Source organism: Schistosoma haematobium, chromosome 4, assembly GCF_000699445.3.
Source record: "Schistosoma haematobium chromosome 4, whole genome shotgun sequence".
In the NCBI taxonomy this organism is placed as follows: domain Eukaryota; kingdom Metazoa; phylum Platyhelminthes; class Trematoda; order Strigeidida; family Schistosomatidae; genus Schistosoma; species Schistosoma haematobium.
In genome coordinates this window covers 30,711,261-30,725,002 of record NC_067199.1, presented here as the reverse complement: position 1 = coordinate 30,725,002, position 13,742 = coordinate 30,711,261, and the positions used below count along the sequence as shown (strand labels likewise).

The window sequence follows — 13,742 nt, the reverse complement described above, 5'->3', positions numbered from 1 at the left end:
ATCTTACAATAGTCCTATAAGAATCTGCGTTAGGCTGATTACCTCTATGAAGTTCAACAAATAATACATACAGATATTGAGTAATTTAAGAATCCTTTCAGCTTTAGACTCACTTGAAAAATGATAAAGCATCACTCGAATTTTCTAAGATTCAATACAAAAGCACTCATTTAATATATTTAGTAACTTTTAAATAAGAAAATTAATCAGCTGAAGTACTTCATATATTCACTATAATTTAGAGAGTAACCACACTTTGTAGGATATTTAACAGGACTGAAAATCATGAAAAGTATACAAAAATATGGTGATGATAACTATAGGCTCTTCATAAGCTTTATAAATAGGGGATATTAAAAAAAACGAAAATGTAAATACTACTAATTTATGAGATGAATGACTTCACATTAACTGAGATTTTTTTATCTCTGAAACTTTCTTATAGATTACAAATAAACCTTATAACCACGTCATTACACTACATTAAATTAGGATAAAGAAGTAAACTGTTAAGAGCTGAATACCTTCGCATGCCCAGGACTTGTTACACTGTTATCATTTTCTGGAGAATATAAACGCCATATTCGAACAATATTGTCTTGACCACCTGTAACGATCAGTACAACAGGAGATGTCAGCCCATGGTCAATACATACATCTATACATCTAGTCCAATCTTGATGCCCAGAAATGGTAGTGCTTAATGTGAAGTTAAGACTTTTAACATTTTCATTCTGACCATTGACCAGATGACCTGACCATATTTCTGTCTGTCCGTTGTCAAGACCAAGAACAATAAAATGAAGCCAAGATACGTCAATATTGTCACTGGACGTTTGGAAATTATATTTTATACAAAAACGTCTGAGACACAGACAAAGTGATGGAACTCGTGTGATATTACTGATTAAAATACATGGTAATAAAATTGATTTATTTGTAAGCAGATTCTGTGAAATATGAACAGACCAGTTATGAACTGATGTATCCGCTGCAGCTGAAAGAAATAACGTCCCTGAGCACGAGTGATCATTTTCCGATGAAGGGAAAAAGTAACCATCAATTGAATTTATTATGGAGTTATTCGGAGTCTGGAATTTATTAATTATGTGCCAGTTTTCTGTTTCATCAGGACAGATTAAACTTTCAGTTGGACAGGCCCAAATTATCACTAGACCACAACTATCAGACGACATTAGAAAACACATAGTGTGTTGATAAACTTGTGATGAACCATTGTTATGAAAACAACAGTCCAACCACCGTGCACATCTGACATCAGAATTGTGACCAGGTAACGTTTGATAAACACGAAAATTGTCTTGAGAAAAATTTGTATTCAAATTAATCATTTCATCATTTAGATAAGAGTAGGATTTAGCTAAGCATATAAAATGACTAGAACCGAATGCCAATATAGTTTCAACTGTTGACTTATTTGATGACCTGACAGCAATGATAGAACTGCATCCAGAGAAATGATTAATACCAACTGATGTATAGACGCAATGGATTTTAGAGTTGAATGATATTTTTTCTTTACTTGCCGAGTCCATTATAGAAGGTAACGTGCTAAGGAGAAAACAGAATCAGAGTTAAGGGAGGTCATAAACATATTTGTCTAAAAATACAAAAGTAGGAAAATTAACTTACTAGTACAGAGTGAAACAATTACTTACAATTCAAGCTTATATCATCTAGTTATCGTAGTGTCGTGAACGAGAACACAAGTGGGGGCAATCAACTGTATTTCAACACAAAATTACAGAACGTCTTAGAAAAATCTGAGAACCATACAGTAAATACTTAATTTGTAAAATGTCAATCATTCGTTTCAGACTTCACTGTTCTATCATTCTTTGTTCTCGTTCTCTTTTCTTCAATCTTCTTAAATTTCTGCCTCCAGTCATTTCACTTTCGATTGATAATACATGACACTTATACGTGTCGACATCAGTAGCACACACCAGAGTAGTACAGATGATTATTCAAGTTAAAACAGATTAACTATTTTTTCTTAATTGGTCAGTTTATACTTGAAATCGGTACTGAATACACATTAGGAACAAAAGAAAACAAATCAGCACAATAATTAGTCAAAATCCAAGTTAATGAAAAAAAACTAGACATTGTGAATATAGTTCAAAGAGAAAAGACAAGAAGAGTGTATTTATGGAAGAACACTGAATGTCAAGACATAGGAGGTAAAAAATGAGTGCATCCGGACAAGCATCCAGTCCTGATCGATGTCATTCAAAAACTAATCATGATGTCTATACACACTCCAACCACGTAGTCTGACACTCCTAATATATATCAGACTGACAGTTAACGATTACATGGATTAGTGCCACATCCAGGTTCGGTCTCAATTGACTTCTTTAAAACTTACTACTTATCGAATCAACATTAAACATTGAGATAACGGGTAGTTACTCATGTGTAAAACATGTCACAGACACCTTCTTTAATGAAGATTTGTAGGTAACACCTTTTTCAGTATCCTACATTTAATCTTAGCATTGTTTATTCATTTGTTTCACGACACACGAGTAACATCTCGAAAACACCTGTGAACAAGAACGTCCAGGAAAGAGTAAAGAAGTGAATTGGTGCACAGGATACTCGATACTTCCTTGGTAGATGGAAATCATATCTATACTACAAGTAACCCAAAAATTCAAGTGCGCTTTCTGAATCCGTCCTCCTTACCAACCCACCAGTGTCAACGAGATTTCAATGATAAGTAAAGTGCTCAGTGAGTTCAACTACTTCACCTCCAACGACCGGTCTAGGAGTTGATTCAGACCACTCTGGAGTAAATATTTTGCATTTAAACGGAAAGCAACTATTAAGGAAAACGTCAAGATAACTCTGTATTTCATCACCGTTATCACTAAAGAGGTATATGTCATCTGCGTGCTCCAGAAGATGAATAGGTCTTTAAAGAGACCATTTCGAGAGGAAGAGCTGACTCTCCCCACCCTTGGACGTACCAGGGCATTTGGGTGCTGATTAGTTACAGCCTTTAAAGCAAAACTCGATTGTCACTGCTTAAATAGGATTAGTTTGTTACTATTTATTTATTTATTTGAACATAAATATTAGTACAAGAGAGCGCCAATATATATGCGCCACACAAAACAATGAGAATTCGAAGAGAAAAAAAGGTAAGGAGCGTAAAAAAAGAGAACAATAACGAAGAGATTGGTGTAAGGTAGTGGGTTTCGTTCCGATCGAGGATGTATTGACCATATCTTCACCCACCGCCAAATGTTAGAACACCGCCATACTTATCAAAGGCCAACAATCATAGTGTTTCTTGACATCAGGGCTGCCTTCGATTCGTTGGATAGGACTGTTCTCTGGGATTGTCTATTGAAGAAGGGTGTGCCTGAGAAGTTTATTAACACCCTAAAAGCCCTATATACAAACACCTCAGGCAGAGTGAGGGCATACAACCACCTTTCTCCATTGTTCCATTTACGAAGTGGGGTTAGACAGGGTTGCCCAATCTCATTATTTCTCTTCAACTTTGCCATCGATGACATTCTGGAAACAGCTCTGATGGATGTAAGTAATGGCGGTGTGGATATGTTGCCTGGAGAAAAACTTCTCGATCTTGAGTATGCGGATGATATTTTCTTACTGTGCGATAATGCCCAAGCCATGTAATCCTCACTTTATGAGTTGGCAATCAATGTCCATAGGTACGGTATGTGCTTTGCACCTTCGAAGTGCAAAGTACTTCTACAAGACTGGCAGGATTCTAATCCTGTACTCACCCTGGGTGGTGAGCAGATAGAAGTAGTCGAGAAGTTCGTGTATCTAGGTAGCTGCATAAGTGCTGGTGATGGCGTGAGTGATGAGATCGATCCACGTATAATGAAAGCCAGAGCGGCTTATGCCAATCTGGGCCATCTTTGGCGCCTTCGTGATGTTAGTCTGGCTGTAAAAGGTCGGGTCTACAACGCGTCGGTGAGAGCAGTTTTGCTCTATGTTTGTGAAACCTGGCCTCTCCGAGTTGAGGACGTTAGACGACTCTCTGTGTTCGATCATTGTTATCTCCGAAGGATTGTTGACATCCAGTGGCAACACTATGTCAGTAATGCAGAGGTTCGGCATCGTGTGTTCGGGCACAGAGACGATAATTCAATTGGTGTCACTATCTCGAAATATCGACTTCGGTGGCTTGGATGTTCTACGAATATCATTCCAGAGAATTCCACGACGTGCATTATTTGCCAATGCTGGGACTGGTTGGAAAAAGCGGAGAGGTGGTCAGTGTATTACATAGTGTCGTGGGATGAAACAAAGCCACACAGGACTGGCATCTGCCAGTCCTTCACGACTTTCCGGTTGGGGTCCTAGAGATGGTGCAACACAGTGGCTAGAGACGTCATCAGACATGACTCAGAATAGAAGCCAGTGGTGATCCTGTTGTAACTTTCTTTATAAAAAATGGACGCAACTTCTTTAACTGGAAGAATTCTTTCTGGCTGTACCTTTGCTAACTTAACTGTCTCATTATTATTATTATTTCACTATTATACACTAATTTCTGTTCGTTATTATCCCCCTTTTTCTTATACGCATCTTACATTATCTCTCTCTTCAAAATTCTCATTGTTATTGTGTGGTGCGTATGTGTGTTTGGTGACCCTTTGTACCAATATTTATGTGTTCAAATAAACGAAAGATAACCAACAAACAATTACTTACTCCTTCCTTTCTTTCTCAAAATTACGGTCAGTTGAAAAACTTTGTTGACTATGTTCTAAGTTCGATCACATTTTTATGAGGTAATAACAATCGTTTACATATATTACGTAATTTTACAACCGATAGATAAATGTAGTAGAAAGCTAATACCACGGTCCGACTGAGTACCAAATCATGCATACTCCCTAGGTTAATACAGTTTATCAAAGTAATTATAGCAAGCATTTTATTACCAACTCGATAAACTCTGTTATTAGACAAATAAAAGTCAAACTAAGGGAGGATAAGGCAATTGTCTCGTTTGATATCGTGGCCTGCCTTACATCGAGGATATGTAAGATAGCTAAAAAGGCTATCTTAAACATGGTTTACGACGAATTAACAACATTCTAACCTGAAGATTACTTTATTATAAGGTTGCAATGATGACGAAATAAAACATCAGCTTAGAAGAGAATATATTTCGACTCTTGTTTGTCCTACATCAGAGAAAGGAACAAATACTCATCTCGACAGTGTGGCATTTCATTGTATACGACATCCTTTAAGGTCAAAGGATAACTCGAAGTCTAGATTGAAGTACCGAACCGGTGATAACAGTCAGTTGCGTGTTTAAACTGTGATCTAAAGTTCACATAAATAAATTATTCAACATTTGTCCACAAGTTTTGATGACTTGTTTTTTCAGCTGGATACACCTGCATTTTAATGAATATTTAGTGTTCACTACCCCGTTGAGTCATGACAGCCATATATGTACAGCCCATACTGCTTATCAATATAATCCGACGTTTCTTGCTTTTGGCTGACAAGATTGCGCTAAACACAATATAATATGTTAGTTAATTAATATCACCATACAATACAAACAAACAAAGTATGTAAGAAAACTATTTAAACAAAACACATTTAACTATAATCTTTTACAGTGGAAATTACACAAGAACCTTTGCAGTTAAAAAAATAATGAACAGTGAGAAAAACTGTAAAGGCAATACGAATAAAGTAAATTTCCATCAGAAATTACACCACTAAATAAAGACATTGAACTGAGAGACAAAATATATCCTAACTAGAATGTATAACAAAGTATACGGATGATAAGAAGAAAACTCTATGCAAAGAAGAAAAATAGAAACAAGCACATAATGTTAAGTGAAAACTGTTATAACGGTATGAAAGAAAAGATTATTACTTTTTGAATAAAACAAAAAAATTCTGGACAAAATGCAAAATTATGATACATTAAAGCAAGAGATAATGCAACATGGAGTATTATTACTCAGCACCACTATCTGCATGTGTTGGGTCTGATTCAGATATCCACTTTTTCAAATATTGCCCTAAAAGATCACGTATTCTTTTGATACCTCCAGGTCGGAGCCAGCCATCTACTGGGTCAATTTCAGTTCGCTCAGGTACTTCTTCTAACATCGCTTGTACCTCAGGAATTTCTATATCTGAGAGACAATAACGGACTTGATGTGTAGTTGGCCAGTTATTAGGTCCAAAACGATAATCTGCAACCTAAATAACAGTAATTTTAAAGAACAAATAAGGTTATAATTCCACATGATGTAGCAAGAGTTTTTACGAGAAAAAGAGAAATCTATGGTGAACAATAGACAATGGGTAGTCACGGGAGGATGGTCAATTACTTTGTCTTACCAAAGCCAATACTTAACAGGCGAAATCCAATGACTCCAACTTCTTATAAGATGGGATACTCTAGTTCATTTTGCGATCCCTTTAAATTATGAAAAGGATGTCTGTATCAGAATACCTCTGATTCAAGTACAGATCTTCATTAGAATTGGCTGTAAGATATTAGTGTGAATACTGTTGATCTTACCGCTTCAGTATAAAATGGCTGGTAATTTCGTTATCTATACATAGTTTTCAGGTAGACCTAGAAATCAGCTTATGAATTACTACTGTTCCACCAAACATTCAATTATTAGGGATTGTGCAGATCACATTTCATAGTTCACTTGATTTCTGTTGATAATGAGAAGACCCAATTTAATGCACAGAAAATACATGTTAGATGAACAGTAACAAAAATACCTATTAAGATGAAAATATATGTAATCTGACAAAGCCGTCCATAGTTTAAACATGAAATCCAAGTAATAGGTCTCATTGCTAGCCATTACCAAAGCAAACAGTTATGAAGTAAACTCCGACACATTAAAATGTATGTACATTAGAAATAGTATGATTACAACTAAATATTATTGATTCATCGGCAACAGAACATACTTTTTCAAACTTTCTCAACCTTACAACTAGTCTGCACCATTTTGAAGAATCTCATAAGAAAATTTGCGTTTCCCAAACCCCATATGGTTGGTAGTGAAATTGAGGGAGTGGGTAGGATAGTCCCTAAAATCTTGGTTAAATAAAAATTGTAGCAGGTACCTCTCCAAACGAAATATAGACGGTCAAATAACATCAATCCAAAGAATAGTAATCACATGTTAAAGCCTAATAAAATATTCGCTAACTAAAAAAATCCAACAACTACAAATGTAATACTACAAGTGAAAAGGAAAGACTGACATCAATAGCGTCTAAAATATCTACATGTATAAAAGTAAAAATGTAGATTTCGAAGTATACTTCAAACCTTAGTACAATAAAACAATAATAAGTGAAATGCATAGGATTTCGAGCTCTAATAGTTCCCAGTAATTTTAAATTGAATTCCTTATGTTAATCCGAGCATCCGCATGTTATTAACTAACCTTCACACAAAGTATGACTTAAAACAAACGATATCAATATGCCTTTAGTGAATGAGTTACATCATTAACGTTAAAAAACTGTGCTAAGCAAAGGAAAATGGAAAACCATATTGTATACTCAAGTGTCCCTCCTAAAAGAAACATTCAAGAAAAATATGAAACACACCTTGCCTAAATTTTTTTGTATTCTGTCATCACCATCGTCATCCTCAGCATCATCAATAATAGTCGGATCTAATTCATCATTTCCATCGTAGTCGATATTATCTTCTTGAGATTTCTTCGAGCTATTCAAAAGTTCGTCCCAGAAACTATCCTCCCTGGAATGTACTGATTCATAAGATTTACGACAATCCGCTAAGACTCGTTTATTGGCATCCGTGCATAGCATACGTTTCCTCGATGAAGAATGACATAATAATTTACGTACAACCATATAAGCTTGTACTCGAAAATCAATTACCTAAAATAAGCAGTATATGTTTGCAAGATACACAATTAGTCTAACTGGTTAAACCAGGTAGGTATTTACAAAACGTGAACCTTATTTCATATAACTAAAGGGTCAAACAGAAATAGGTGGTGTATCAAAATCGCAGAAAAAATTCGTATCTTGGACGGATACTTTTGATGGTGTTGTGGTCCTTAACCAGGATGGTTTGACTAAAAAGACATCACTAATATCCTAAACAATATTTTAAAGTTTTACAAGCGTAATGAAATTCCATTTATTTGGAAGTGAGAGGACTTCCACATAAAGATCTCTCCCACCATAAAACAACTAACTTGTCTCGTGAAGTGTATTCACTAGCAAGCTGTGGAAATCTATGTCAGATCTTCATCATTAATCAAATGCTCAATAGGAGGAAAGTGAATGAGCGATGTGGAAGATAGATCTGAACAGCTGATACAAAAACAACCTTAGATCACTAGAAATATCTAACTAAATACTACCACGTATTAAGTGACAGATATATCTACCTTCATACTATGATAGACAATGATCCGATCTGAACAACTACATCATATATAACAGTATCAAAATGACAGTCATAATAAAGAAGCAGATATCAAAACCACCATTTAGGCAAACCCGGTACATTAGTTTGATGTAAGGCCAAAGTTAAGTTATGTAAGTTACAGTAAAGAGCATGAGACAATGAAATGTCAAAGAAAAGCAGTTGCATTAATCATTCCTATCCTACTTTAATTAAGGAGTTACTAAATAACTTCTAAGTCAGTTTAACTGTTACAAGTTACACAAACTTCTTGAGGGAAGATACTAATGATTGAAAAATATCAACCCTAAAATACAATACTCAGTTTAGATTGAACTACGTTTGTGTATGCCATACATGTCCAATTAGCTTACATACTTAACAATCATGCAATTAAAGTTACAAATAACACCCCAGGCATAAGACAATACTTAAACTGGTAAAACAAAGTATAGTTTACGAAGAAATATACGAATATGTAAATGAAAAATATTTTACTACATAACGCATAAGCATACTTGATAACGGCGAGCTTCGGGATCTTTGCGAGGATCATAACCATACCGGATCCAAGCTCGACTCCATGGTCCACGAATCATATAGTAAGCTACAGAAGGAAGTATCTGAGTAAAATAGACCAATCGAGTATCTCCAGGCATGTGGTAAGCCAATGCTGGACGCAACCAAATAGGTCGCTCATCGAAGAGCTAAGTGAATGAAACATTTATTTATTAGGCAGGATATTTATAGCTCAGCAAAAACAGATTGAATGAATTATCCAAGCATGAAGTTTTAAATTAACTGAATTATTAAATTATAGTTCAGTAATTATGACTGAAGTTTACTTCATAAGCATGAACATAAAAAACTTCTTAGAATGAACTTTCAAGATCCCAACGATAAAATCAAATTGCACTGATAGAGAAAACAAAACACAAAACCATACATAAATCATGCTATTAAAGTTAGGAGAATTAATTATCCTAAATTGTATAATTAAAGCTAACATTAACTAAAATTATAAACTGCCCACCTTTGTTTGACTAGTAACTGCTTATAAGCTGGCTAAAATGGAACTAGTTAACAGTAACATAGTGATAAAGTATATTTAACATATTCAAAAACCAAAGATTTCTAGTGAATACAAAGATAACCTCTGTACGAGAGAATATAACAACCTTGATCAACAAAATCCAAATTAAAACAATAAAGCCAAATATAAAACACACTTTTTGAATTTCATCCTTTACTTGAATAGCAGATAGCCCAAGATTTATTACACGTTGTATCGCTCCAGGCCTAGGAGAAGTAGGAGTTACATCATCCAAGTTCACTAGATATCCAAACGTCGGTCGGGCCTTTCTTGCTATAAGCGATAACAAGAAAAATAGCTCACTACAATTAACTAAAAATAAGCATGGATAAAATAGTAGTGAGTAAAAAAAATACCAAAAACAAGTGCAAGGTGTACAGACACGGTCAATTTTTCATGTATACATCTAACAACCATCTAATCAAGCTGAATTAAAGAATGTGAAACTTGCGAGTATCGGTTTACATCAATATATAACTTAACAGCGAAGCTTAAGATAGGAAACATCAGTTTATATTAAGGTAAAAGGTTAGAATAAAGTAAATACTAAAAGAATATTTCTAGTCGTATTGTTGTTCAGATTATGCTACCAATAGCTGATATGTTAGTACAAATATACTGATACTCTATGCTCCCACAGAAATGGTTCAGTCCCCCAAATTACTTGCACTACAAACTAGTATGGTATTTATTTTAAATTTTGAAATTGATTCTTATCGCTGAAAGCCTTCATACAAGGCATTAAACGTCTTTATTATGTTCGAAAATGACCGTTACTTAGACGGCATCATCGTTTGAATATGCTATTTATCTCGTTTTGCAAAGATAGTGTAAACGTATTCGTACATAATGGTTGTTAAACAGTCATTTACTCCTATGTTTTCTATATATTCTCTGCTGATGACTTAACTTTAGACTAGCTGGAAGTGAATGTAGAAGATATGAACCGAAGTGGATAAGGATTCCAACTTGTGGATTTATGTTTAAAAGCCAAATATCTTGGGGTAAAACCATCAACATTAAAAATGAAAAGAAATAAAACTGTTTATGTCTATTGTTCCAAGAAGTATAATCTAGAAGTATTTGGGAGCTATCAATTCGTAACAAAAACGTTTGGTGACTAGATTAGGTACTACCAAAGGTTTCTAACTTGACCTTGAAAGTATCTCGTTAGTCATCAATCCGTATGTTTCATCTGCTTGATTCATTCAGTTAATAATACAACAATAGCACAATCTATTGTTGTGAGATTTTCGGAGATTACAGAATAAAATTGGTGACCAAGTGTTAACAAAAAATATATCACATGATCGAGTCTGAAGTTTGTTGGTATTTATTGGGGTGCTGAATAATTTGCCGAAAATTTTACATTGTAAACTGTGAACTGTAAAGATTGAAACCATAATTACTTTTTAAAAAAGCGGATTATGAATGAAACGATAAACAGATGGAAAAAGGTAAAAAAACGTCACTGGAAACATCCCAATAATTACAAGAGGAAATATAAAATATTCAGTATAGAAGGCCTAGCGATAATTAAAAGCTTAGGAGCCTATCCAAAATACACGGTGTAACGATTCAAAAGATTCTGAACAAGATTATGAGAACTATAGATTATTCATGGCTTAGAAAACGGACTTAAGAGAAGTTAAAATCAAAACCATAACAAAACGTCGGCAATATTGACCCAAAGCCATCTAACTTAAATAACATATATGTTTCATACAATTAGTTCCCTTTATGAATTTAAATAGAGCAAGAACAAACATTGATGCAGAATAGTATGAATTCATAATATTTCAAGGTTTCTCGTCAGCTGCTTACAAACCAAAAATGTGGTAGAATTTTTTTTGCACTGATATAGTGTGAAACAATTGACATGAGTGTAAATAGCTGGATTACAATAATAACTATATATATATATATATATATATATATATATATATATATATATATATATATGCTAGAACAGGTCAGAGGTTAAAAAGGGATTAATTCAGGGTGGGTGGTCCAATAGTTTGGTGAAGTTCATAAATTGTGTGATAATTTTAGAGAATAATGGAATTGAATAATGATAAGATGGGTTACGTAATTATAATTAAATAGAATCTGAAAAGTCAACATAATTTAAGAGGATCAGGTGGTGGAAATGTGTGAATAAAAAGTTGGTTTAAGAATTAGGTAATAGGGAAGGAGTATAACACAAAATAAATATTTTAAAATAAATAAATGAATAAAATAACCCAAATAACCAAAAAACAAAAACAAGGATTACCAGGGTAATGATAAGTTTATTAAAGTCTCTTTTTGAATGCATAAATCCGGTTTAAGTTTTTTTATCGCAATCGCTTCAGCGAAACGGAGAGTCAGTCAGCTACAAAATAGAACCAGGCACATATATGCATCGGTCCAAGTTGCCATACCTCATTAACACAACAAGATGAACACCGGATTCATATAAGTGGTTAATTCAGAGGTGGTAATATATAAAAGAAAGATTAAAATAAGGATATAGTACAGGAAGAAAGAATTAGTTCGTAGAAAGAAAGATATGAAGCAGTTTTAATCTCTTAGTTTAAGAGAAGACAGAGAGTGTATACACCGACGCCATTGTGACCGATTCTGAGCCCTGTCACCAAGAGTCTCCAACCATTGATTACGATAGTCACGCGGACCCCAACCAAGTAGTCTGCATCTACCAACATGGCTCTAACAGCACTCAAGACCACTGTATTCATAAACGGAGAGTAGTCGTACTTCTTTGTCTATTGGTAATTTTAAAAGCGTGCAAAATGTCGACGGTATGCCCGGTATCAAGTAAATGCCGAGCTATTGCACTGTTTAGAGCCTTGGTCCCTCGCAGCCTCAGGTTCTTCGGAACATGCACTCTTCTCTCAGTTCTTCCAATGTATGTGCTTTGGCACGTACATGTGAATTGATAAATGCAGTTGGAGCTACTAAGAAAAGAGGACTTGTCGATTTTGGTTTGTTTAACTGAGCAGTTCGTTTGCCATACTGTCGTAAGTTTTGCTGCTGGGTAGGCCACTTTCAATGCAGAATTTAATCTGTGATTAATTAATCAGGCAATTTCATCTCCTTTGTAACGTAAATGTAAGAAGCAAGTTTTCTTTTCTACTCCATCGCACAGTTTCAAACTCGGCCTCCGTTAACCTGCGCACCCATGAATTACTTTGGTACCTCAGTGAATTGCACTCGTGATTGTGATGCACATTCCCACGTACTTGGCACGTTACTCTCCTCCATAATGATGATTAAAATGTACTTCGTCGACAAGTACTGATATTTTATAACAATTTGACAAGACATAACTAACCATTTAAAACAAATTTTAATACTAGCCATTTCGTTGGACGAAACGGGATGAAAAATATTGTATTTTGGGGGTTGAAAAAAATTTTTAATGGGGGGGATTTTTTAAAAACATTTTTGCAAAAATTGCCGGGCGGATAATGTAAACCAAATATCCCCTTGGAAGAAACGGCAGAGATTATATGTGAATATCAAGAACTCCTGCCTTTATCAATGCGGGAATTCAAACAGCTCCTGTTTTTGTGTACAAAAAACGTATAATGTAAATTTAACAATGCAAATTCCATTTCCTTGATGTTGGGATCATACGAACATCTGATGGCACGCTACACAGACATATTCATCACTGAAATACTTGGAGTGGTCTATATCTCAATTACCATAGTTTCTGCACAATGAGTTACAAAAAGGGTATTCTACGAACCCTTTTTGACCGCGCTCGCAAAATTTGTTCAAAGGAATGCCTTGATGACGAAATTACTCTCATCACTAATGTTCTACGTGAAAATGCATACCCACTGAAATTCATCCAGAAATATGCAAAAACCAATCCTCGGACAAAGTACGATGGAGTAGAAAAGAAAACTTGCTTCTTACATTTACGTTACAAAGGAGATGAAATTGCCTGATTAATTAATCACAGATTAAATTCTGCATTGAAAGTGGCCTACCCAGCAGCAAAACTTACGACAGTATGGCAAACGAACTGCTCAGTTAAACAAACCAAAATCGACAAGTCCTCTTTTCTTAGTAGCTCCAACTGCATTTATCAATTCACATGTACGTGCCAAAGCACATACATTGGAAGAACTGAGAGAAGAGTGCATGTTCCGAAGAACCTGAGGCTGCGAG

General features: G+C 34.9%; 1 protein-coding gene across 1 annotated transcript in view; it reads right to left on the bottom strand.

The window, feature by feature from the left end:
* Positions 1 to 13,742, bottom strand: part of GTF3C5 (General transcription factor 3C polypeptide 5) — a 32,013-nt gene that overhangs the window by 12,452 nt on the left and 5,819 nt on the right. Inside the window, exons 4-7 of the mRNA XM_051216188.1 lie at positions 9,697 to 9,833; positions 8,986 to 9,174; positions 7,636 to 7,932; positions 525 to 6,249 (exon numbers count right to left, since the gene is read on the bottom strand). Coding sequence (XP_051066754.1) covers positions 6,001 to 6,249; positions 7,636 to 7,932; positions 8,986 to 9,174; positions 9,697 to 9,833 — 872 coding nt within the window. The 3' untranslated portion in view covers positions 525 to 6,000. The remainder of the gene's footprint in view (positions 1 to 524; positions 6,250 to 7,635; positions 7,933 to 8,985; positions 9,175 to 9,696; positions 9,834 to 13,742) is intronic.